Here is a 26189-nt window from a genome sequence, read left to right as displayed (position 1 = left end):
AACCATGTAACAGTTCAAAAGGAACTCTCTCTGAGCTTTAGGCCTAAAATTTAATCAGTTTTATTATTATTATTATTATTATTATTATTATCCTGCTAAAATTTATATATGAAAGCATGTCTTTGTGTGAAATACTGAAACTGTGAGCACACACAAAGGCAGAGAGAATGGCATTGTGAAAAGTGGTGAAATCAGTGGGGAAACTGAACAACTCTGAGGAGAAACCCATGTTTTAGAGCATGTAAGTGGAACACGTCTTACAGAAGTCTGCAGTGTTAGGCTACCCCCATGACTAGAGCTTTTTAGTGCTTTGAATTTAATTTCCTCTTTTGATTTCCTGTTCACAGTGCGCTGCTCCAGCTGCTGACTTTATAGGAATAAAGAAGGTCTCACTTAGCCTCACACTTCAGCGAGCCGAGGTCAAGCTTACATCCTCTACTCGAACCGTGCGGGGCGTTACTCAGAGCAGATTCCTCTGGTCTCTTCAGTTTTGCCTTTTTTCACAGTTTGGCGACAGATCTGGCCTCGCCTCGGCTCTGTGGTTTGTCGATATTGAATGGTGGCGCTGACGTGGAGGGAGAAAGTCCTGGCTTTTAGAGATGGGATTCCAGGGCTTTTAATGAGCCTCAGTTTGGCCTGTTGTTTTGCTTCCTGTCCAGACTGCCTGGCCTCCGCACTGCAGAACATCATGGATTGCATGAGTTTGAAATGTACCATTATTCCTTCACCACCTGTCTGCTGTTAATTAAGCACACTTCATTCGCCTTAGCCGGCTCTGCTAAGAAAATACAGCTTTATTAGGCCAAATCCACATTGATTCATTTAAAAGCCCTAGCAGGGTTACTTTCTGAATTCCAGAGCCTGCTTTTTGGTTCGGTGTAAACATGATGGTACATAGGCTTGGGCGGTGTAACAGTAATGCCGTATACCACAGTGTTTGAAAATATTGACAGACCCTCAAAATGTGGACGGTATTTCAAAATGACGATGTGTCTGATGTGGCATATTTCTAATACACGGCCAAATAAGCTCTTTCTCCCTGTGCATTTAAGAGAGCCACAGGGTGGGGATGCTGTGGGTGCTTGCTGATTCTTGATGTTACATCAAGCCTCCATAGTTGTGAGTTTAGCAGCGTGGTCACCCACCACGGCTTCTCTAGGCCATGACCACCACAGGCCTGACTACAACATTTGTAATCTAGGAAATGTATATATATATATATATATACATATTAAAGAATAAACATTTCTCTTAACTAATGTATTTATTTATTAACTATTATTTGATTAGTATTATCTGTTTTTAAATGCCTATATATAATATTTATTTTGATTAATACTACTGGTTCGTAAATAAATTATCATATATTCCACTTTAAAAACTCAACATCCTAAACAATCAGTCAAACCACAACAGTCTACCAAAATAAGCTTTGCTCATTTTACAATTTGCCTTGTAATCATCTCTACTGACGCTGTCCAGCCAAGGATGTGCCTCCTTCCACTCACGTCCATTTATGGAAATACGGAATAAAATCGGTTGAATATGGTTCAAAAGGGAAAGCAAGCAAACCTGGTTGAACCAGACTCTCATATACGCCTGAGCTAGCTAAGCAAAGACTAGACTCAAATTTGTTCTAAGCTAATGCTAACCAGCTACTCTCTCCTGATTCAGAGCAGTTTAACATCTGCATTTGTTATCAGACAGACGGTGTCCACTTACTTTTTCTCTCTGTGAGAAAATTAACCTTTTTGTTTTGTGGTTTAAAAATAACGCAGGATGAGATTGTATGGGAGTCAGGAGTCAACGTAGAAGCATCTGCACTAACTGAGCCAATTACGCTACTCCCCTAAGGCTAAAAATGCTACTCATTTTATTCAGCACTGAAGTAGTGCCAATAGAATAGGACTCTCTGTAGCAGATCAACACAAACCTATTGGCACCATGCTGCCTAACACCAGGTATGGACTAGAGGTCAAGGGTATAAAGCCTCCCAGCATTGAGCTGTGGAGCAGTGGAAGAACTATGTTCTCTGGAATGATGGATGGTGATGCTCCATCTAATACTTTTGGGATAAGTTAGGGAATTGGTTGGGGATGAGGTGGGGTGGTGATCATCATCCAGCATCCTGACCTCACTAATGCTCTTGTCGCTGAATGCTGAAAGCCTTCTCTTGGCTGTAGAGACAGTTACTCTAATAAAAGCAGGATCAAATCTTTTAATACTCTTAATTTCCTAATTTTGAGAAGAAACAATGAATGAGTAGGAGACCCAATTCTTTTATCCATATAGTGTGCATTGTTTTTATACAATCCAGCTTAGAAAGTATACTGTATAGCATGTCTCACCTTGCTTCACATCATAAACCCAGCTTTAGCACACTCTGTTTGGATACTACAATTCAATGAATTGCGCAGATTTAACAGAACAGTACAAATCTTTAGCACTGGATCATGTGATGTGAAAGGTAGAGTAAATCTTATGTAGCACATCCACAGCTTTCTCCCAGCTTGCGTGAATGTGTTTTGAGTGCATGCTAATGAGTCATTAGGATGAGATGTGCCAGCGTGGATGCCTAGCAGTGCAGAGGTGTGTATCAGTGATGAATGGAGGAAAGGTATTAGGCTAACGGGGACAGGAGAAAGATATGATGATGGTAATGAGTGTGTGTGAGCTCCATGGGCTCCACGCCGCCATGGGAATCTGGGTCAGACACTGAGAAGCACATTGTTCAGTGGGAGAGAAGAGGCACATGCAACAGTGCTGTGTATATGTGTGTGTGTGTATTCCCACATGGCAGTGTGGCAGCCCATAGAGCTAAGAGACACTCATTAGCATCATATCTTTGTCTTTGCGTGTGTGTGTGTGTGTGTGTGTGTCTGTGTGTGTCTGTAGTGTGTCTCTTTATGACTTGTTTATTCCTGCATGTAGAAGCCGTGGGCTGGCAGGCAGAGGTGCTGAAGGCACCAGGGCTAATGTTCAGTTTAATAGAGCTCTAGAAGTGTAGGGGGAGGTCATTTTAGATGCAAACAGGAACGTTGCGACCACAGGACGTCTGTTTAGAGTCTGCTAGCAGAGTAAAGGTAATTTGGCCGCTGTCTTCATCTCTTCATCCTCATCCTCCACCTTCGCGTCACTTTTTGCTCTTGTACACCCACTCTTTATGAAACATGAACGCTTCATTTCACCTTAGCATGCTCACGTCGTTCATTGAGAATAGATCTACTCAGGCTTCACCCACAAAAGCAACTGCTGAGACATAGTATCCTAAATGTAATTGGCTCAAATGCCACGTTCAGGCTTTTAACACGGCATTAAATGTAATTTATTTATGTTGTCACGCAAAAATCGCCATTTTTTTAATAGAAAAAAAAATCAGGTACTGTTTTTTTACATTGTCTGAAAATGTCAGGATAAATGGACCAATAGAAATGCTCCAAACTGACTTGTATATATATAACGCTGCTCCACAGTGGCGCGTTGATTGCTCTGTACCACTTGCTGGAGTCGTCATACCCCTCTGTAACCCTGTCACGTAGCATCTGTGACGTCCAGACCGAGTTAATTCCAAACCAGGGGTGGTCATAATATTCTGATATGACTGTGACAGTGGGCTGAGGGTCAAAGCATCTCGGAAACTGTTCTAGAGTCACCGTAGTAAAGGTGTACAGAGGATGGGCTTCTCGCACATTGCATAACAGTGGTGCCCCACAGGCCATTGATGCCAGAGGGGAACAGTGACTTTGTGAGTGGTACAGATCAATAGACTAATCAACTAACCTAACCTTGCATCACCTAACACAGCCTTGCTATTGTTTAAACAATATTGTGTCCACTCACTGTCCACTCTATCAGACACTCCTACCTAGTTGGTCCACCTTGTAGATCTAATGTCAGAGACACAGGCTCATCTGTTGCTGCACAGATTGTCTGTCTTGGTCATCCTCTAGTCCTTCGTCACTGCTCACAGGACGCTGTTGGCTGGATATTCCTGGTTGGTGGACTATTCTCAGTCCAACAGTGACACTAAGGTGTTAAAAACTCCAGCAGCACTGCTGTGCCCAATCCACTCGCACCACCAGCCCAACACACACCCCAAACACACACCACAACCACCACTTCAGTATCACTGCAGTGCTGAGAATGACCTACCACCCAGAAAATACCTGCTCTGTGGTGGTTCTGTGTGGGTCCTGAGCATTGAAGAACAGGATGAAAGGAGGCTAAGAAAAATCCAGTCTGGAATTAGAGAACCACAAAGATCTGGGACACCACAAGGAAGTGGTGTTAATCTTATGGCTGAACAGTGCATGTAAATATAAATGTATCAGCTTCTTTAACGTCCTAGGTATCGTTGTAGGTCTCATTTAGGTAGATGCTGCAGCATCACCTTTACCAGCATCCCGGCTTTGGCTTGTGTTCATGCTTAACCCCTTAAATTCCCTGGTTGAAGGTGCTGCAGATTGCCCCAGTCATTATGCTGAATGGGGCTTTGGCCTTTGCGTTAGTTTCTACCAGTCTTACCCTCAGACTCCCATATAGCAACGCACAGAGTAAGAGCTGTGAATATGAGAATGAGGATGGGCTTTATTCTGAGCTGTGTTCCACAGCCTCACCGGGGTAAGTTATTGAAATAGAGGTCTGATTGTTCATGTGTGGGGAGGCTGATCATGTGATCAGTAGGAGATAGGACGTCTGGGCTGATGCTGGATGTTTAAACGCTTCCTTGTCTGAAGCTGCATCAAAGGGGCCTCTTTCTTTCCTGCGTATATTCTGAGGCCAATCACACAAATTTGATTACGCCGTTTGCCCAAGGAACTTTGTGAATGCGGGGCAGAGAGTGAGGGCCTTGTGTTCTTTATGCGCCCTGGAGCGATGCCTGACACGCATAAGCCATCTTCTAAAATCTCCCCCTTAACCTTATTACCACTGCCTTCTCTTTCCTTCCTGGGCCCTCCCCTGCACTCTCGCTCTCTCCCCCCATATCTGTGCTTCTCTGCCTCCCTCTTCTACACACCCTATATCTGCCTCTTTCCTTTCTCTCTCTCCCTCTCTCTCAATATCTCTCCTTCTCTGCCTCCCTCTTCTACACACCCTACATCTGCCTCTTTCCTTTCTCTCTCTCCCTCCCCATATCTCTGCTTCTCTGCCTCCCTCTTCTACACACCCTACATCTGCCTCTTTCCTTTCTCTCTCTCCCTCTCCCCCCCCATATCTCTGCTTCTCTGCCTCCCTCTTCTACACACCCTACATCTGCCTCTTTCCTTTCTCTCTCTCCCTCTCTCTCAATATCTCTGCTTCTCTGCCTCCCTCTTCTACATACCCTATATCTGCCTCTTTCCTTTCTCTCTCTCCCTCTCCCCCCCCATATCTCTGCTTCTCTGCCTCCCTCTTCTACATACCCTACATCTGCCTCTTTCCTTTCTCTCTCTCCCTCTCTCCCCCCATATCTCTGCTTCTCTGCCTCCCTCTTCTACATACCCTATATCTGCCTCTTTCCTTTCTCTCTCTCCCTCTCTCTCAATATCTCTGCTTCTCTGCCTCCCTCTTCTACATATCCTATATCTGCCTCTTTCCTTTCTCTCTCTCCCTCTCCCCCCCATATCTCTCCTTCTCTGCCTCCCTCTTCTACATATCCTATATCTGCCTCTTTCCTTTCTCTCTCTCCCTCTCTCCCCCCATATCTCTCCTTCTCTGCCTCCGTCTTCTACATATCCTATATCTGCCTCTTTCCTTTCTCTCTCTCCCTCTCTCTTAATATCTCTCCTTCTCTGCCTCCCTCTTCTACATATCCTACATCTGCCTCTTTCCTTTCTCTGTCTCCCCATATCTCTCCTTCTCTGCCTCCCTTTTCTACATATCCTACATCTGCCTCTTTCCTTTCTCTCTCTCCCTCTCTCCCCCCATATCTCTCCTTCTCTGCCTCCCTCTTCTACATATCCTATATCTGTCTCTTTCCTTTCTCTCTCTCCCTCTCTCCCCCCATATCTCTCCTTCTCTGCCTCCCTCTTCTACATATCCTATATCTGTCTCTTTCTTTTCTCTCTCCCTCTCTCTCAATATCTCTCCTTCTCTGCCTCCCTCTTCTACACACCCTATATCTGCCTCTTTCCTTTCTCTCTCTCCCTCTCTCCCCCCATATCTCTCCTTCTCTGCCTCCCTCTTCTACATATCCTACATCTGTCACTTACCTTTCTCCCACCTCTCTCTCCCTCACTGTGACCCTCTCTTTTTAATTAACCCATCTCTCTCTCTCTCTCTCATCCCCCACTCGTACTCTCAGACTCTCTCTCTCTCGCTCTCTCTCGCACTCTCTCATCCCTCCCTCCTGCTCACATTTTCTTTCTCTCTCTCTCTATTTGCTTTTCACATCTCTTTCACTTACTGTATTTTCTTCTCTTTCTCGCGCTGTCCCTCTCTTTCGCTCCCTCTCTCCACATATTTCTTTCACATACCCTATCTCTCCTTCTCTCCTTCACTCTCTCTCTCTCTCTTTCACTTGCCCTCTTTCTGCCCACCTCTCGCCACATCTCTCTTTCACTCTTTCACACATATTTCTCACTCTCCCCCCTCCTCTCTCTCTCTTCACCCACATCTCCCCTTCACTCCCTCTTTCACTTATTTTCTTTCACCTTTTCTTACTTCTTCTCCCCCCCCCCCTCTCTCTCATTTGGGTGGACCGAGTGAGTGATTGTCATTATGACCTAAGCTCTTTTGCGAGGATGAGGTCTGAAACTGTCCACAGCTGTATCAGTCCACTCAGGAAATGATCTGAGGTTGTCTCAGTGTGGGCGAAACGGGGTGAGAGCACCTTTTCGGGTGGAAAAACACAGCAGTCTGCAGAATGCTCCGCTGCCAGTCAACACGAACCACGCATACAGTTTCCTCCCAGTCATACGCCGCGCTGGCAGTAAACACAGTGGGATGGCATTAATAATAGAGCAGTGCATGCATACCTTCACCGTTAATGCATATGAAGCAAAGCCTTCGATTCATGTATTATTGATTAGTATTTCAGGGAAAGGAGCTCTGTGCAGAGGGCCTGGGTTTGATAGTATCGCCTGCTGCGTCTGTAAACAGTCTTGAGGTTATGGTCACTGTTCCACTGTATCAGTGTTGCTCTGCAAAGCTAAAGATAGGTAGGTAAAATATGGAGTGTCTTGCTTGTGGGATGGTCATTTTGGGTCTTTCTGCTAGGTTAAAGGAGCAAAGAGAGCCGATCGCTGTCTCTGACTGTACTGTGGTCTCGTGGTTTGAAATGCCACGCCTGTCTAACTGCCAATTCTGATGCCACGTGCCACACCGAAAAAGAACGGCTAATGTGAAACCAACATACCAGCCGCAGAACATGGCAGTTAGTGGCACAGCCCACTGAAACACACTTCCACCCTGCTGCTCAGAATGAAGGACAAGCGTGGTGTACATTGTGGTACAGACTGCAATATATGTCCACATGTTTGTGGGCGTCAGTTTTAATGAATGCATTCAGCTACTTTAGGTTGCACCCATTGCTGGCACTCTAGAGCAGATAAGATAAACATGAGCCTATTAATATCATGCTGCCTAATGCCAGGTGTGGGCTAGAGGGGTATAAAGCCCCCCAGCATTGAGCTGTGGAGCAGTGGAAGAACTGTGTTCTCTGGAGTGATGGTTGGTGCTCCATCCGGTACGTTTGGGATGCAGTCAAATTAAAGTGCAGTTTGAGCATGAGTGATTGACTGCAGCTGTGAAAAAAAACAAATGGGTAAATGGGTCATTTTCACCAAACTGCTGCAAACCACATCTGTAAATATTAAAGTGCCATAATCATCATGCAGATAAACAATGTTCATATTAGCTAAATCGAAAAGTTACATTATTCATTTTTTCATTTGTTTTTTATTTATTTTACACTAATTCTCATATTATGACGTGTCCAAATATCAGTTTTTTAATCTTTTAACTTTTAATCTCTTAGTCTCTTCACAAAATCTTTCCATGATAAAAAGCTAATAGAAGTGAAAGCAAAAAAAGCTCTGTGTGGCAAGTAAAAAGAAAAAAGATAATTGCTGTCAGTGTTTGGTCATGTGATAATAGTGTATTTTATAATAAATTTAATATATATATATATATATATAGCGTATATCTTATCTATGATTTTTATAAATAGCAGTTATTATCAGAGCCGCTCTATTGACTGGATCACCTGTCAGGTTCCTTGAGTTTTTACTGAACAGGAAGAATCTGCTTTTAGCTGCAGCGCACCAGTGAGCTGGAATTTAACACAGGAGTGTATTTACCACACTCAGCTAAACATTAGTAACCAGCCTGTTACTGTGTTAGTTAAGTAGATCTTTAGTTTTTTTCTTTCTTTATTTGTTTGTTTGTTTAATATTATTCTTATTTTTTCATATATAATATTTTTATTTTAGCATTTACACTTTTTTTGGTTTGTTTTTTGTTCTTTTGCCTTGGATGCTTTTGTTTATCTAGCTTCTAATTGTACTTTTTTAATAAAACTAATAATGTCCACAGTGAAAACATATTTCTATAAAGTTACGTCCATTAAATACAAATAAATATCATGTACAATTGTGTTAGGAGCCAAGGTGATTGCATAAATATGAACTCCCTTTGAAGTAAATAGGTTCTCAGTTTATTTCCAGCTGGAACCAAAGAATCGCAGTTTCTTCAGGATGAGCCATATCAACATCCATAGGCGTGTTGAGCTGTAGAGGAAAGAGAAGTCAACAAGGAGGCAACCTCAGATAGCCAACAGTAAATTTACACCCTCCGCCATCTTGTACCATCGTCCTCCATTGGTGGCGTGTCCTGGGTCAAACGCAGGCTTGTTCGCTGGATAGCATTTAGAACATGGTTCTAAGTATCATTAAAAGAACCAGTTCAGGAGATAAGTGGGTTGAAAAGATTGGATATAGTGCCATTGTTAAAAGGTCTGTCCACTAGTCTGAAGAACCAATAAACCAGACAACCGAACAATTAAGCATTCAAATGGTTCTTTGAGTACTAAAGGACCCTCGGAGAACCCTTTTTTAACAGTGCAGAATTTATCTGCATCCATAGAAGTGTTTACTTTAGGTTGCCTTTATTTGCACATGGTATGTTTGAACCCCCCGTCACCCCCCGTCACCCCCGTCACCCCCCACCCCCTGCACACACAGACATATACACAGTCACACACATACACACATGGAGGCCAAAAAAAAAAAGGTTTGTCTGGACAGGAAACCTTTGTCCTGCAGCCAGTGTCTGGTAGGAGAGTGTAGCGGCTGGCTTTGTAGCCACAGGTGCCTGCTGTTAAACACAGCTGTATGTCAGCGTGCACCATGTGGCTGAGGGCTGAGGCTGTGCTGCAGCAGCAGCCTGCACAGGCACGGCCCTGAGGAAGCACACACAGGAAGTCGTGTTGGTGGTTATGGCTGGCTTAACTCCCTCAGTGCGCTGTGGTATTTTAGGTGTCGGGCCTAAACATCTGACGATGCCAGCCAGCCTGCCTGCCGGAGTCCGCGTGCGGCCTTTCGGCTTGATACGTAATCCGCGTGTGCTCAGCATGGGGCCTCCTGAGTGTGACCTGTAGTGCTTTTTGATTGGCTGGATGGGAACACCTGTGGTCTCAGCAGTGGGTCCTGTTGAGGGTGGAATTTCAGAGCAGCCTAATGTTCTACCCCCTGTGGAGAGCACTGTGGAGGAGAGAGAGGTGGAGTGATGGATTCGGAGAGATTAAATCTTAAAAAGGTGTATTTTTCAAACTCACTCTACGTGGCTTTTCCTATTTTTACTCATAGTCTGTCATATTCTTTGTTATTACAGGAGAAGTTTCCCTGCTTGAAGTCACATCTGCTACATCTGTATGCACATGATTTATTACCACAGACACAGCTTTTGACACGTTTCATCGTACTTACCTAGTAAAAGAACACTTGTAATAGAAGCCAATGGGCAGATGCTGAAGCAAGAATCCATTGACTTCTATTGTGAGTGTTTTGAGAAGTCTGAGAAGAGAAAAAAAATATGTTGGTCAATTATTCTGCATAATATTCACCATTTTTAATGGATGTAGTAGATTGAAATTATGTTGGAAAGCTTCAGATTATCTCTTATAAGGAGTGTTGTTTAAATTCCTCATGCAATATTATACAAAATTAGTATTTTTCTGCTCCTTGGCTCCCCCAACAGGTATGGAGCTTAATTCACTTTTCCACCACTGCTGTAAATACAAATTGCGCTATGAACTCCTCTTAAAGGACACATGCGTTTGTTGTAGGGGTGCAACAACTAATCGACTTAGTCGACTAAAATCAACAGGCAAATTAGTTGGCAACTAATTTAATAGTCGATTAGTCGGTCGTGCAGGTTCCTCGCGCTAATTATGGGCTGTTTAGCCATACGCAAACCACAGATTAATCACCAGAGTTTAACCATAAAAGTGTGAAAAACTCATTTTCAAAAAATCTTTTTCAAAATAAGAGCTTCAAAATCATTCCGATGCTGCACTGATATGTGATGGTAGAATTGCATATCTATCATTGCTATTCCGGGCTTGGCAGGCTGCTAACTGCACTATATTACTTTGGTGTGCATAACAGTGCACATATTTACAATACTAGTGTAAAACCCTGTAATATGACTCTATTGCCTCAGTCTACATACTTCTGTCACTTTCTCAGCTTGTCCAGAAATGCATGTGTCCATAGTGGGGCTGGAATTACACTTCCCGATTGTAGGGAGAGTCCAAGAGCAAAAAACAGCATTTAGCTTTTGCATATTGCTGCTTTATATATTGCTCCCTCAGTCTGGACAGAGCAGAGCTGCAGTGAAAACACACAGGCTGAGCCGCTGGTAGAAACTGGACAGTTTGCTGATGGAGCACATGTAGCGGTGGAAGGTTTGACGCATGCTGATCAGTAGCGGCTAAGCGGAGAGAGCGCCTGAATAGCGAGGTGTGACAGAAAGAGCGTTTGATTGTCAGAGACGGGGGAGCCTGCACCGAAGGGGTTTATCCCGGAGACCCAACAAAGTCTGCGCTGTCAGCTCTGATGGGCTTTGATTAAGGCTCGGGAGAGGCTGAGGCTGTTCAGTGTAAAATAACTGTCAGCACGGTAATTGAATTTAATGAGAGACTGCTCCCCCTGATTACTTCTTTAAGTGAAAAGCAAACATCTGAGGTTCACTTAGGATGCCAGAGCCCAATCTGCTCGCAGCCCGCGAGAGAAGCGGCCCATGTGCTTTAAGTAGAGCGGGTCTGGAGCGTGGCGCGGCGCGGCGCAGCACAGCGCGGGGAGAGAGAGGATGTGTTCTGAAAGGATAATTGCTTCGTCAGTTCACCAGCAGTTTAGACATACTGCCCTTGACCTCTGTATTAGAAAAAGCTGCAGCGCGCTCCTTTCCACATTTAAGGATGAGACAGGCTCATTAATGAACAGGAAAACCTGCAGCAGCCCGAGCCAGACAACACAACAGGCTCCTCAAGGGCGGATAGGGGGGTGGCGCGGCCGCTCCACATGACTCATGACGCTGAAAGCTATTTCACAAGACCGACGTAACTGACTTTAAGCCTTCACATTACGGATGTGTTGAAGGTCACTGGCCACAGCAAGAGTGACTGCTATTGAACATCTCGCCGCTGTCTGACAAAAAAACCTTCAGCTTGACGTTTTTCACTTTTTGACATAGTATGAATGTGACTGCTCTTCTTTACGTTGTGTCACGATTTCAGGATGAACGGACCAATAGAAATGCTCCAAAATGACTTGGAATAAGATCTTTTTCCATTGACTTCCATTGAAAGTTAAGAAGGTTTTCTCCTTCTTCTGTAAAGTTGCTGTTTTGGAGATCAGGAAGGTTTTTGCGGGACAGCCAAGTTCTACAACCTCCTGATACTTGAATATGTTTTAAGGATACACATGTTACTGATATACCAACCAGCCATAACATTAAAACAGACAAAATAACATTAATTATCTAGTTCCAGGAAAATGGGCAAGCATTAGGATCTGAGAAACTTTGATAAGGCCCAAATTGTGATCGCTACTTGACTTGGGTCAAAGCATCTCCAAAGCATCAGACAGGGGTGTGTGTTAGGTGTTCCTGGTATGCAGTGGCCAGTACATACCAAAAGGGCTCCAAAGAAGGACAACCTGTGAACCAACGAAAGGGTTTTTAATTAACATGGAAAGCAAAGGCTAGCTCTTTAAAGGATCTGCTCCAAACAGGACAGCTTCAGAGGTCAGATTTGTAGTAATGGGCTGATATGTGATATGTGGTAGAATTGCATCTCTATTGTTGCTAATCCGGGCTTGGCACACTGCTAACTGCACTATGTAACTTGTCATATTAGTGTAAAACCCTGTAATATTACTCTGCTGCCTCAATCTACATACTTTGTGTCTCTCAGCTTGTCCAGAAATGCATGTGTTCATAGTGAGGCTTAAAATAACACTTCCCGATTGTAGGGAGAGGCCAAGAGCAAAAAATAGCGTTTTAGTTTTGCATATTGCTGCTTTAATTAAAAAAAGAAGAAAAAAAAACAGAACATTATATCTAGATTGCCTAGTTATTGTGTTTTTTTAATTGTTGTTGTTTGTTTGTTTAATTATCTTTTATGTAAATGGCACTGGCACAGAATACCTCTTAGACTTTTAGCGCTTAACCTCTTTGAGCTGTTAAAGAAGCATTGCACAAAATGTTGTAGAGTTAGGCTGGAACGGCGAGCACATAAACAGCTAGTTGTTAACTGTATTACTTAAAGTGTCCCATAATGCTCAGTACGCTCTTCTGTCTTTTGCTTTGACCTTGACCATGATCTCCATGGTTACATGACTGAGATGTCAGGCAGCTCTCCAGCGGTGATGTCCCCCGTCTACATTACAGTGCTGACCTCTAGCCCCGCTTCATAATAGCATTTGTAAACTTTCAATTGAGTCAAGGTCCTCTCGGCTCATAAAGAAGACCTTGCAGCCTTATATGATCCCTCTGGTCCAGCAAAGCCTGGCTTCTCATTAGCACTGAGCCGTAAACCAGCATTTTAATAGCTTAATATCTTTTAGCATGGATTCATTTGGGGTGTGCTGTGTTTGCACAGTCCAGGCTTGTTTTTTTAATGGTGTGAAAAATCAAGAGTTTTTCCAGGAGAAGGGTGCTGGAGCCTGGGCTTCATTAGAGCAATGTCTTAATGAGGTAGTCCACAGTGTACTCGCTCTCCTCTCCGGATCCTTAGATTAGCACTGGAGTTAATGCTGATTGGCTGATGGTCCGGGCTGTAAAGACTCATCCCCCAAAGCCTGATTGTATCGTTGTTAAAAATGAGCGAGATCAAGCTCATGTGTGTGTGTGTGGGGGGGGGGGGGGTGTATTAAGCTTGTCTTTAATCAGCAGTTCACACTTAGCCAGATACAATAGCTCCACTGCAGAGGAACTGCTAAAGAACACTGTCCTTAATCTTCTCAGCTCATCAGGACGGCTCCAGATAACAAGACAAGCGGACAATCACACGATTCTTAAATCTGCTCTGATCGAAGCCCACATGTACACACATGTGGCATTAATTACCACTCATGTTTCCTCACACTTATGCAATAAGAGTTTAATAGAATTAAATAAGAGGAATTGCAGATGAACAGTGAGTAAATATACAGTGTACACCTCTTCTCACACTTCCTCTTGTGCTTTTCCAGCATGTAGTCAACCCGTAGCCTGTAATTAGTGATAAACACCCCCCTCCCCCATTAAAATCACATAATTGCGGATACTTGGCTCTTCCTCTTTCTGGGCTGTTAAGCAGGGTTTTTTCAGTGTTTGCTGTCCAGTCGCGTTAGTCGTGTTTTTGGAAAAGCCGAAACTTGACTGGAAGCCTTAGCTCATGTGTTAATGTTCAGTGACATCGCTCAGAGCGAATGAGCATGTGTCATTGTCCGCCCTTCGCTGGGTTCCACATTGGGGATTCTGCTGCTGTGGGACAGAGGGGATTGGCTCCATCCATTTTGGAATAAAGCTAATGGAGGAGACGGAGCAGTGATCAGACCAAGTCACAGAGAATCGCTCCCTGGTGGCAGATGTTTTAGATTAGATAAGGAGTTCTTAGTTATAAAATAGATAGACAGACAAATGGATAGAGAGACAGACAGACAGACAGACAGACAGACAGATTGATAGACAGATAGATATATGGATAGATAGATAGATAGATAGATAGATAGATATATGGATAGATAGACAGATATATAGATAGACAGACAGACAGATTGATAGACAGATATATAGATAGACAGACGGATGGATGGATAGATAGATACATAGATTGACAGACAGATATATGGATAGACAAACGGATAGATAGATAGACAGATATATAGATAGATAGACAGACGGAAGGATGGATGGATAGATAGATAGATAGATAGATAGATAGATAGATAGACAGATAGATAGATAGATAGACAGACAGACAGACAGACAGACAGATAGATAGATAGATAGATAGATAGATAGATAGATAGATAGATATACAGACAGATAGATAGATAGATAGACAGACAGACAGACAGACAGACAGATAGATAGATAGATAGATAGATAGATAGACAGACAGACAGACAGACAGATAGATAGATAGATAGATAGATAGATAGATAGATGGATTTGTATAAAGGATATAGGGATGTGCTGCTATGGGAATTCTGTGTTTATAAAATGTCAAAACTGTAAAGAGAACTGTACAGAGAAACGTAAGCTTTACTTGTAGAGAGCTATAACTGCAGTACGCTTCATAAAATGCAGGTATTTTAGTACTGCAGCCCTGCGGTGCCTAAACATTCTGCTCCTCTGAAGTTTTATAAATACTTAATCTATTATCCGATCAAATCTAATAATCTCCTTTATAGGTTTGACTGTAGTTTCTGAAAATCAGTGATGAGACATCCCTGTGTCAATAAATTGGGTCCAGCTATAAGCTGTGTTAGATATTCCGTAAGCAACGTTCCACCTGACCTGTGTTCAGACTCCCTCTCAGTACTGTTTCTTAAGTTTGTAATGTATGTTTTCCAATAATCACTTATATTTTCAGATAACGGTGGTTGTGCTCTATAACTTAACAGTTCTAGGTCTGTTCTGTGGCCATGTTATCAACTTTTTTCACTTCACTAACTTCTCTCTTTCTCTCTCTGTCTCTCTCTGTCTCTCTCCCTGTATTCTCTTGCAGTACTCTGGCCTTACAACTCGCCGTCCATCTCTGGCATTTGCAGGTTTTTATGATTTTAATCAAAGGGCTGCGGAATACATTATAGCTGGCCCCTATCCTTTTCCCCAACCCCGCCTTCCCTGTATTTCCTTCTCGCAGGCCTCAGCCCCTGACCACAGCTTCAGCTTCCCAGACGGCTTATCACGGGGAACTAATTCAATATCCCTGTGCCTGTTTTAAATGTCATTGGCTGAGCTCATCTGGAATGACATGTTTTTCATGGTGGATGTGAAGGCGCTTTATTGAGCAGGGACTGAAGCGAGGGGATGTCTCTGCCCTTCGCTCTTCATGTTTGCTCCGCTCCTAAAGGTCTACAGGAGGAAATGAATAAAAGAGGATTTTTTAAAATAGATCCTCCGATGCGCTCGTATCGCATGAACTCCCTCGTCCTCACCCTCATTGGCTCTGAGTCACGCTGCATCCTTAGCTGACTGGAGAAAGTAAACTACAGCGAAAGTCTTTCTCTTTCCTGTTTTTAGAACTTTTTGTCTTTTCGCTGTGTTTTCTCTAATTCCTCGAAGAGACGGTCTAGTTGAATTCATTTTTAAAGATGTTTTTGTAACGTGATGCGGAGGACAGTAAAGAAAAGTCAGCTTATATAATTAAAAAAGTGTTTTTGAGTGTTACCAGTGGTTTGCATCTTTAAGTAAACCCTCTATATTAAATTCATGAAGCTGACCGGTAGAGCCTTAACATTAACATGAGGCTTTGGTGATCCGATCACATTCGGGTCCAGCCGGATCACTCAAACCTACATACATCAGAGACGGAGCTCGTCCATATTTAATACAAGTGTAAACTGAATGCTTTTTCTGTGATCGGATTCTGTCAGGCAAGCGGAAATATGTCTGTTGGAAAAAAACATTAATAAGAGTAATAATAACTGTGTTATTAATAATACTAAGTTTTTTCCCTTATAGTTTAAACAGTACGTCAGATTTTCTGGTAGTGGTCTTATGAGGATGTGAGAACCATCTACTGTTCCACCATGCTGCAGAACCCCCATCGCTCCTCTAAACTGTCCACAGTCACCGGAGCAGGACAGTTCTGATGAGAAACCTTTGTTCACAAGAAGTAAAACGGCATGAATGTCCATGCTGGTGTGTTTTTTACACAGGAAATTAAAATGTGAAAAAATCGGACCTCATCAGTGTAACAGAATTCGGTCAGAGTAGATCCAGATACTATCCGGATACAAACTCATGTGGAGGTGTGAGCCTGGAGTTTAAGTAATGTGACATCTGAGAAGTGACAGATTGTATTAAACAGTATTGTATTAAAATGGGATCAGCTGATGTTATCAGTTCAGCCCCAAAATTTAGGACAGTATTTCTGATTTCAGAACAGAATTGTAAAATCAAGGCTTGCTCCCTTCTGATGACTTCTTATATTATGGAAACCTCTGCGAGTGTCCAAACTACACGTCTATATGCATCCTATCAGAAGTCATTTGAAACTGCTAAGGGTATTGGGGTTTGTTTTGTTACAGGGAGGACAAGACCTATATCATAAAAACCTATATCTGAGCCAAACTGATGTATGTAGTAAATAATGAAAGCGCTTAATACACAAAACACCAAATATTGAGAATTCTGACCTTATTTAACCTGAAAATATGTGTTCCTTACACCCCTACTGAGAGATGGTATCAGTTAACCCACTGTGTCACTTAAATGACCTCAGTGTGTAGAATGACCTAAGACTCCGGAAGTCCACAGCATGGCGTCCCTCTGTAGCCCCTGCAGGCATGCCTGTCTCATCTGGCATTTTACCAGCAAAAAGTCACCCGCCACCCAGCTCACCCCTGGCCTCCTCGCTCAGCCCTCATGCCCTGGATGGTCGGCGTTTCTGAGGCCTGGGGGGCGGCTGCGGTGTCCGGGGCTTGGGGTCACATGACGCGGGATGAAGCTGGAAATGTAAAGGGTCGGCTCGGCCTCTCTGTGGCAGAGAAGGGCAGAAACAGAGGGACAGAACGAGGCAGGCGGAGTCAATGGGTCATTGCTCCTCTAAAAGATCTGTTTTGAGGTTTAAAAGGCAAGTCATCGTCAGAGCTGACAGGCCTGTAGCTCCAGGCTGAATCAGTCTGCATTCCCACTCTGTTTATTCCATTGTACTGAAGGGAATTAGTGAAATGACTGTGTGTAAATGTCAGATTTTTAGATTTTTCCTAAAAAGGGGTGTATGGTAATAATGACATCCCTTGCAATTCTCAAAAACACAGTATTGATTATTATTGAATAGTTTAGATATGAAGATCGATGTGAGACGGTGGTTCATTTAGTGTTGTGTTTAAACCCAGACTGCTAGGAAGCAGTGTTGTACAAAAAAAAAAAAATGTCCCCCAGAAATCAGTTACGCTATAATGTAAGAAGGCAGGGTTACAGGGAATTAAATAATTGACAGCCTTGGCTGGAAGAGGCCGGCCGTCTTCAGGACCTACATGGCGCCTTTTCTGTTCATTACATGGAGGAGCTGAGTTGTAGTGGAACTCACATGAGCTGCACTTTTACTGTCGGAGCGCTTTAAGCTCAGTGAAGACGGTCTGAGACACACTTGATTTGGAAGAAAGGAGGCGGGTCTACAAATGAGTAGGAAAGTCTGGCTCCAACTCTGGGCTCTAATGCATAGACTCCGGTTGCAAATTTGACAACATGGTGGACAGTTTTGGCTTCATTTGAATGGAAACACATTGTCCATGTTTTCTGCAGTCATTGTTTTAGAAAGATCCTGTGTTAACAGCCCTCGTTTTTTAAATGTTGTGTTATAATCCTGTTGGTCGACAGCCCTAGTATTGTGCTTATAAGACGTTTATAACTACCACAAACTAATCTCTCTCTGTTCTTCTTCTGTTTCCTGCAGGGTTCCTGAAGCCCCAGTGCTCTCTGGCACCGCCCCCTCAGAGAGGCCGTCCAGGGGAAGCATGCTCCTGTTTCACTGGCATGTGCCCTCTCCATCAGCGCAGACTGTCCACAGGTAACAGCGCCTCATCACTCAGCAGCGGCAGCTGCAGCTCCCAGCACACAAGGCCTGCACTGTACTCTACCTACTGCACTGAAATTCGAGCTCCCACATAGTGTACAGTCTTAAATATGAAGGTTCCTTAAAGGCTGCTTGGCTTGGTTCACTCACATACAGTACTGTGCACCCATTGTAGACATCTGTAAAGCTGCTTATCTGGTCAGTAAGTGTTTATTAGCTCAGTAAAACATTAATATTAGAATAATTACTAATAACATTCCTACAGAAAGTGGTGGTGGTTCTCTATCACTGTGTTCATTAGAACATCTTAAAGGTTCTCCTCATGGAGTCTAGTATTATTTAGAGTTCTCCTCATCTCAACACCTGGTTTGGTAAATCAGAGTTGAACACACTCAGAGTTGGACTGGGGGGCATCCAGGAGAAACCTGGAGGAACCAAGCCCTATTCTTCAACTAGCTCACAAGATCTCACCTACTGTCTTCTGAATGAGAAGCTCTTCTAAATAATGTGCTTAGGTGCCACAAACCTCTGCACAGTGCACAGATCTCTTTAACAAAAGCAGCTATTTAAAGACCTTCCAGTGAAATGTTCTTCAGGGAACCAAAGAGGCTTTTTCAGCTTTTCATGAACAGTGTATCAAGGGTATGCACACACACACTCTGTACATACCCAGCCTATACGAACACACACACAGCGGTAGCCTATATCAGTTTCTGACGCTGAGTGTCAGGTTTCTTGTCCGTGTGTCTGCTCTGGCTCGCTTTTAGTAACTCTCACTTCATACTGAACTGTGGGATTGTGTCGTCGCACTGTGTATCATTTACAGTCTGTTTGTGTTGGTTTGAGTAGACTTGATAGTTGATAGACTTGTTAACACTCTGCTATCTCCCCCTTTCATCATCTCACGGCTGTCCTTTCAGACCCAGCGGTTTAGAAACGAGGGAGCGTAACTTCACATACCGGGCCTGACCTTGTGGCACGTAAAGAATGGCACACCATACAGTTGTTATTCAGCCCTAATGCGATCGGTTCTTTAGAAAGTGCATTAGAGCTTTAAGCCTTCTGGCTTTTTTCTGCCATGATGATCAGAGGCGGCATGGCCCATTGCATAGGAAACGATCCATGTTGATGATATTCTGAAGCTTGAGCCGTGTCAGTCTGATCACTATTTCTTTACAGTGAGGAAACTGAACTGTATAAAAGAACACCACCATAGTAGTTTGGGCTGTGTACTGGTAGCAACCGGGTGATGTGGTATGTATGACGATACATGGGCTACAATTCAACATATTATCATATATAGCGATATTGTTACAAGGCGATATTTTGATTTATTGAGATTATTTTATCTTAAAAAAGAAAAACACTCAACACACCATCATATTCATAAAATCTGACGAGACAGGGGTTACAGGGGTTATGATTCAGTATACTGTGAGTTTTATTTTTATTACATTTTAGGAAAACTGTCATAGTATAAAAACACACCATCATAGTAGAGTACCATAGTAGAGTACTATGGTCACCTTATTGACTTAGTAGTGTCTAAACTAAGAGGTAACTTAGAGGTAGGAATTTTTAGCTTGATCAAACTAGCTGAGGTTTTTCTTGGGTAAATAGCAAAGCACTTTTGTAAGTCACTCTGGATAAGAGCGTCTGCTAAATGCCTTAAATGTAAATATTCATAAAATCTGAGTAAAAGAAAAATAGACTTTTTATCCAATCAGAACAGTGGGACCTGAGGACTGAGAGTACAGACACTGCTATCTGGCATTTGGGGTTCAAACACAGCATTAAATGAACCACTGTCTGCTACCAATCTTTACATTCAGACTATTCATTCAAAATTAATACTGTGTTTTTGAGAATCGATACAGTACTGCAAAACATGCTTTCATGTAGAGCTGGGCAATATGACGATATTTTATCGTATCGTGATAAATTTTGTTGTAGTGATTAGATGATTAGATGAATTAGATGAAGAGCAGCAGATGTTGAATAAACATCACTGTGTTCAGTACGGAAGAGTATCTGAACAGTAGTTTTTAAGAGTCTGTCGCTACTGATGTTTTTACTTTAAACATTGTGATGTAGTATTTTTACCATATCGCCCAGCCCTACTTTCATGATACTTGAATATATCAGTATTTTCTCACATCCCTAACAGAAGTGTTGCATTTCGCTGTTTCTTTTATTGTATGCACAAGGGCAGATTTTCACTGCATCTCAGAAGCAGTGTGGCACTGAACTATATGCATTCACTCGTTTGACGTTTTCCACTTTTGAAAACTGAAAAAAAACACAAAAACAAACATATTTTCTGTAACAGAACTAAAAAAACTGCATTACTCAGCTAACCACTACTGTATGAGATTCTCTTCACACAGAAGCCTTGCCAGGAGCTTTGTGGAGTTAATTGTATCATATATATTATATGGGATTTAAACGTAACACTTTTTACTCTTTAATTACCGTTATTTATCCTATATTATCCTATTATTCTATATATGTATATATTATATATTTTTTATGTAAAAGTGAAATGGGCTCTTGTGAAAAAAGATAAATAATAAATCAATAAAGCAATACATTTGAGTGAGCTCATACACATCACAACATGTCCGAAGTAGTTCACAGCCTTGTCGAATTCTGTTCCCTATTATAGTGCTCTTTGTAGGGATCTGGATTTTCACATATAGGGGACAGTGAATAGGGCACAGGTGAGGACACAGCTTCTGTCACTCTCTGAACTTCAACTCCCAGAATCCTTCAGCCACTCATACTCATGACTCAACCCGCCCATCAGCAGCCACTTTCCAGATCATGTTTTGTCCATGTTTGCCTAGCGAAGTTTGGCCATCGCTTGTTTGCAGCCCTCCTTTTATCCTGATCCCATATACTGTGTTTCGCTCTTCTTGTGTTTGGCCTGGCCTGCCTTTGACACCTCTTTTTGGATTACCCTTTTCTTAAGGTCGTAACACTCCAAGGCCTTTTACACACACATGCGTATTACTCACTAACTACAGGGACTTCTGTACAACTGGTGGGGCTATTCTCTGGTAATAGAGGTTTGTAATAACACTTTTGGCCTGCCGGCGTGCTATAGGCTGTTTAAGGGGTTAATTAACCTATTCGTTGGTTTTACCAACACTTCGTTCACCCATCGCTACACAGACAGGACAGTAGCCCAGCGCCACCTAGAGATTCAGCTCTTCTCCAATGCAATAAATGTGCCATGAAATATTTGTTTGGATATGGTTTCATTTATATATCCCTTTAGTTTGAGTAAAGGGGTCAGTATTACAGTGTTTCAGGTCTCGTCTGGTGTGTTATGTTGCACAGGGATTCAGCAGGACACTTGGGAGAAGCACAGTCTTGAGAGAAAAATAATTTAGCAATTGTAGCAGTTCTGTTTGTCAATAAAAGTGTCAATTTTATGACTTTTATGACCATACAAGTTTTTTTACCAGCTGGCAGACAGTAGAACTGTAAACTGGATTAGCAACGCTTGACGCTTGACTTGTGTTTTGCTTGAATACCTGTACAGCAGACATGTTTGAACAGCGTCTCGGAGACGCACATGTTCCTCTGGCCTTCTTTTGTGGAGCCATCAGCGCTCATGTGATTGATTGGCTACATTTTTACTGTCCCGACCCTGAATGCGTTTCCTTAGCAATTAGAGGCAGCCAGTGTGCTTTATGGAGCTCGTGGAGCGGCAGTCTGTTTTTACAGGTTTGTTTGAAGGGTTGTTTGACTTTGTTGAATTATTCTAAGCCATTGACTCTCCAGTGGTAATTCTGGTCTTAGTGTTAGAAAGTTACTGTTTATGCCTCTGAGGATTCACAGAGTGAATAGAAGTGCTCTGTGAGTGTTTTGGGAAAGCCTGGCCTGAAAATCAGTCCTGTCTTTTTATTGTCCTTTCCACATCCCACAAACGGGCCATGTGGGAAAGCGGCCTTAAAAGCGTTGCATGGCGTGGGACAGTTTGTTGTGGGAAGATGGTAACTGGTGACTGTGGAAACGCGACGGCAGTGTGCGAGCGAGCCTAGCCGGAGTCACGCGTTTATAGAAGGGATAATAACCATGTTTCTAATTAGGGAATGTGTTGCTGTAAATCTCTCTGCCCGCATCCAGTTTGTGAGGCCATCTTCAGAGCCGCGCTCATTGGTTGCAGGAGGCCATTGCGGTCGTAGGCCGCCTAAAGGGGGGCGGGGGGAGTTGAGGAGAGCAGTTGGGTGATCTGTAGCTGATCTCCCGAACTTTCCTGCACTCACTGATGTGGCAGAACTCGAGATTCCAGTGGTTTCATATTGTTTTGGATTTTCAAAAAGTGAAGGACAAAAAAAAAAACGAGGACTTGCTGGAAAGAGACCGTGAGAAATGCAGCATCCCCAGGCTTCCGTCTCCCCAGACCATTTCAAAGGCAATCATTTTTGTTATTCCTTTTTCTAAAGACGTCGACTGAGAGATGAGTGAGGAGAGGAGGAGTGGGAAGGAGGGGAGGAGGGAGTTTTTTTGGAAAAGTGTTGTATGAAGTGAACGAGAGCGAGCGCATGAAAAACAGAGCTTTCTGAAGGCCCTCACAATGCAGGCCTTGTCCTGCGATTCAGGCTCTTCTCACCGCGCAGAGCGGAGGAATGGAAAACATTATCCACAGGAATGTCTGGGGTGCCCTCAAACGGAGCGCTCCATGTGACCGGCCAATGAGAGAGCGCAGCCGAGCGGCTGGCTAATTTTTTCCTGATGAACTCAGCCGCCTGCTCCATAATGGGTTCTGATTGCCAGTGCTGAACTCACATATGGTCCATGTTTGCAGAGCCCAAATGACAGGACCAATTCTGTACTGGGCGGGGGAGAAATGATCGCTGGCTTTGTCTTTGTTGTTTCATTAGAGCGAGGGCCTATTGGGCCTGGAGCGGCAAACCCTGGACGCTCCAAACCTGCAGCGGCTGTGCTGGCTCGGTGTCTGTGAATCTGTGGCCAGCCCAGCCCACTCATCTCCTGCTCCAGGTGTGCTGTTTGCCTTCAGTTCATCGCTTTGCTTAAATAAGCAGTAGTTACACCCAAAGCCAAATGCCTGCCACGGTACATAACTAACTTAATTGTGGTGCTCGGGCCCCTGTGCCTCTGAATAATCATCTCATGGCTTCATAAATTCTGCCAATTAATTTGGAGCTTATTTATCGTACCGAGTGCTTGGAGAGTACTTCTGCTAGCCCATTACAGCAAGCAGGGCTCGTATTAACCCCATAAATTACGGGGCGATGACTCCAGAAGCTTGTGGAGAGTGTATTTTTGCTCATTGTTTAGAGCTGCTAGTGCAGCAGAGCCATAAGCCTGCAGTAAAAAAAACACCACGCGGTCGGGCTCCAGAGAATCAAGCATGTGTTCGTAGACCTTGTGGTCATGCGGTGGGGAGGAACACTGAGGGGGGTCGCCAGAGCGGCCGTTGTCTCCTTATGTTTCTCGGAGAAGGGGTCTCAGTGAGGTCAAAGGTCAAGGGAAGACAGCTCGTTAGCTACGACATGTTCCACGCTCCCCCCAAGTTTTAATTGGCCCTGGCCGCCGTATGCACACTCCCTCACAGCTTCCTGTCGGCCGGCCGGTCAAAGGGGCCTAGCAAACGCCAGCAAGTCGATTACAGGGCCTGGGCCTCTCCTCCCTCGCTCCGATTCATCATCATCATCATCATCATCCCGCAAACCAGCTATTTTAATACTCTTATTTATTTAAGCTGCTCTTCAAAGCCAAGCCCAGTGGAAGGAGCGACCATTCAGTGGCCATTTGTTATGTCTTCATGTTTTTTTTCCCCTCCCAATACGTTACAGTACACGTCCGCCTTCGGTTTATGTCCTCTGCTCGAGCCAGAGGTCTGCAGTCTGTCATTTCTAGGGTCACGGCCACCAAAGGAGTTTGAGCTAATTAGATTTTAAAGTTCATTTTCATCAGCTATTTGGTAATACTGCGAAAATCTCCCCCTCAGCCACCTTCAGTGTCCGTGCTGATTAGGACATTCCATACATCTGTCCGCAAGGGGAGCGAAGCAGTGAGGTGGGGAGTGCAGTGATCTCATCTGGGGTCTAGTCTCAGCACTGGGAACCCGAGAACTGGGAACAATGCTGCCGAAGAGCCCCAGCGCTTTGTGATTAGCGAGAGCCTCTGGAAATGTCCAGCGATCCATGTAAATATCTGCCACCTAATTGAAAGCAGCTTGCTTTCATGTCACACGTGTGAGTCACCACCTTTCTCTCGGCAGTAGAAATGACAGAAAAGCCATATGTGATTTATCACTTTCCAAAAACAAGGCAATGCTGTGTGGAGTGTTTTTGATTGAGGTTGTGCTGCAGTTACAGCTGTCATGCTTTCAGTCCCATTTTAAATTGAGAGTCAGTGCATTGTGGGTACTGTTTTCTTTATACACAACGCACCACCTAACTACTAGCAGACCTAAACTTGACCTTCACCATTTCTTAACTACATTACATTATAAACTGAGGAACCAGTTACTTACATTTTTAGAGGACTAGGCAGCTGTGAGGGCGCCCAGAGCTGCTGAGTGTTAGCACAAGGTTTGAGAAGTCAGGTGTGATCCAACTGCTAACTACACTCTTACAGGTAAATACTAAAGACTAATCTTAATAGTGCGGGTTCAGCACACAAATTCTTAATGCACTAACCCGTTTGATGAAGCGTTGCTCCCCCCTCTTTTTGTTTCACATTGCATTGTGGGACAATAGTGTCCATTGAAACAATATTCAAATCATTTATTTATTTATTTATTTATTTTGTACCCCAGTTTTAGATTAATTTTAGCCAATTACCCCCAATTACACACTCCTTAGTCCTGCCCCCCTATCACATGTGATGCTCCTCAAACATATTACCCGTCAAATGTTTGGACACACCTGGCTAAAACATTTGATTCAAATGCTAGGGTGGCCATATTTTTTGTATACAAAAAATGGACATTGGGGACACACGGGTATCCACCATAGTTATGATATCATGGTTGGGGGTTTCAAGTAGGCCTAAGTTGTGGGATCGTGGCAGTGTGTGTGTGTGTGAGGGTGGAAATACCTCTCAAACCCTGCAACTACAGTACGACCATAATACACACACATTTACTCAAATGTGCAAAACCAGTAAATAGCCTTAATAACCTATATGGCAACATGACAAACAAGAGCCATCTACCCACCCGGAGAAAGCAAGGTCAAATGTCCTCTATCAGGCTCCGGCTGCTGAGGGCAGGCAGCATGACCCAGGATTCAAACCAGCAATCCTCAGGGTCAAAATGGCAGCGCCTTAGTCCTGGACCGCTTGGAACCTTCAGCAAGGACCTTTGAGTATACTTATCTTTGACACTTTGATCTATACTCCAAACTCCAAAACTAGTTAGTATTACTAATTAATTCATACTCAGTCGGGACACTCATTAATAAAGCTTGGTAATTTGTATTACCCGGCCTTTTCTAATGACGATTGTGAACAAGCCCTAGGCCTCACAAGCTAATTAAGATCTGAAACCTTGAGAAATGTTGTCTGAGAGCTCACATTTTTTGGAGATCAATTCTTCTGCTCACCAAACTATTCCCAGAAATGTAGACTAGGTGTGCTCAGGCCTTTACATGCCACTGTATATCTGTGTGTGTATGTCTGTAAAAGCCCAGGCATGTGAATGCCCCACCCACCCTGACCTCACTGTTCACATGAACACTTCACAGCCCCCTGCACCTCGACCCAAATACCCAAATACCCACATATTCATTTAAAGGTGTGTTGGCATTTAGAGGTCAGGATTTCTGTGTTTTTATTTGAGTGACCCCAAGCAGTGGAAGCAGTATGGATATGCTCTGAACACACAGAAGGTCAGAACACCCTTGTGTAAAATGACCTTGAATGATTCATGAGGTGTGTGATCTTTCCTCATTCAGTTACACCATTGCAGAGGTTGATGTGAAAGTGGCTGGACATA

The 26189-nt window shown here is 43.4% G+C and overlaps 1 protein-coding gene across 5 annotated transcripts in view; it reads left to right on the top strand.

Annotated features, from left to right (window-relative positions):
* Positions 1–26189, top strand: part of rxraa (retinoid X receptor, alpha a) — a 243853-nt gene that overhangs the window by 111859 nt on the left and 105805 nt on the right. For all 5 annotated transcript variants that reach the window (XM_072661436.1, XM_072661434.1, XM_072661435.1 and 2 more), the window contains exon 2: positions 18095–18208. In XM_072661436.1, coding sequence (XP_072517537.1) covers positions 18095–18208 — 114 coding nt within the window. The remainder of the gene's footprint in view (positions 1–18094; positions 18209–26189) is intronic.

Source organism: Salminus brasiliensis, chromosome 18, assembly GCF_030463535.1.
Source record: "Salminus brasiliensis chromosome 18, fSalBra1.hap2, whole genome shotgun sequence".
NCBI lineage: Eukaryota > Metazoa > Chordata > Actinopteri > Characiformes > Bryconidae > Salminus > Salminus brasiliensis.
The sequence above is the reverse complement of the archived record's forward strand: the minus strand, read 5'-3'. Positions and strand labels throughout refer to the sequence as shown.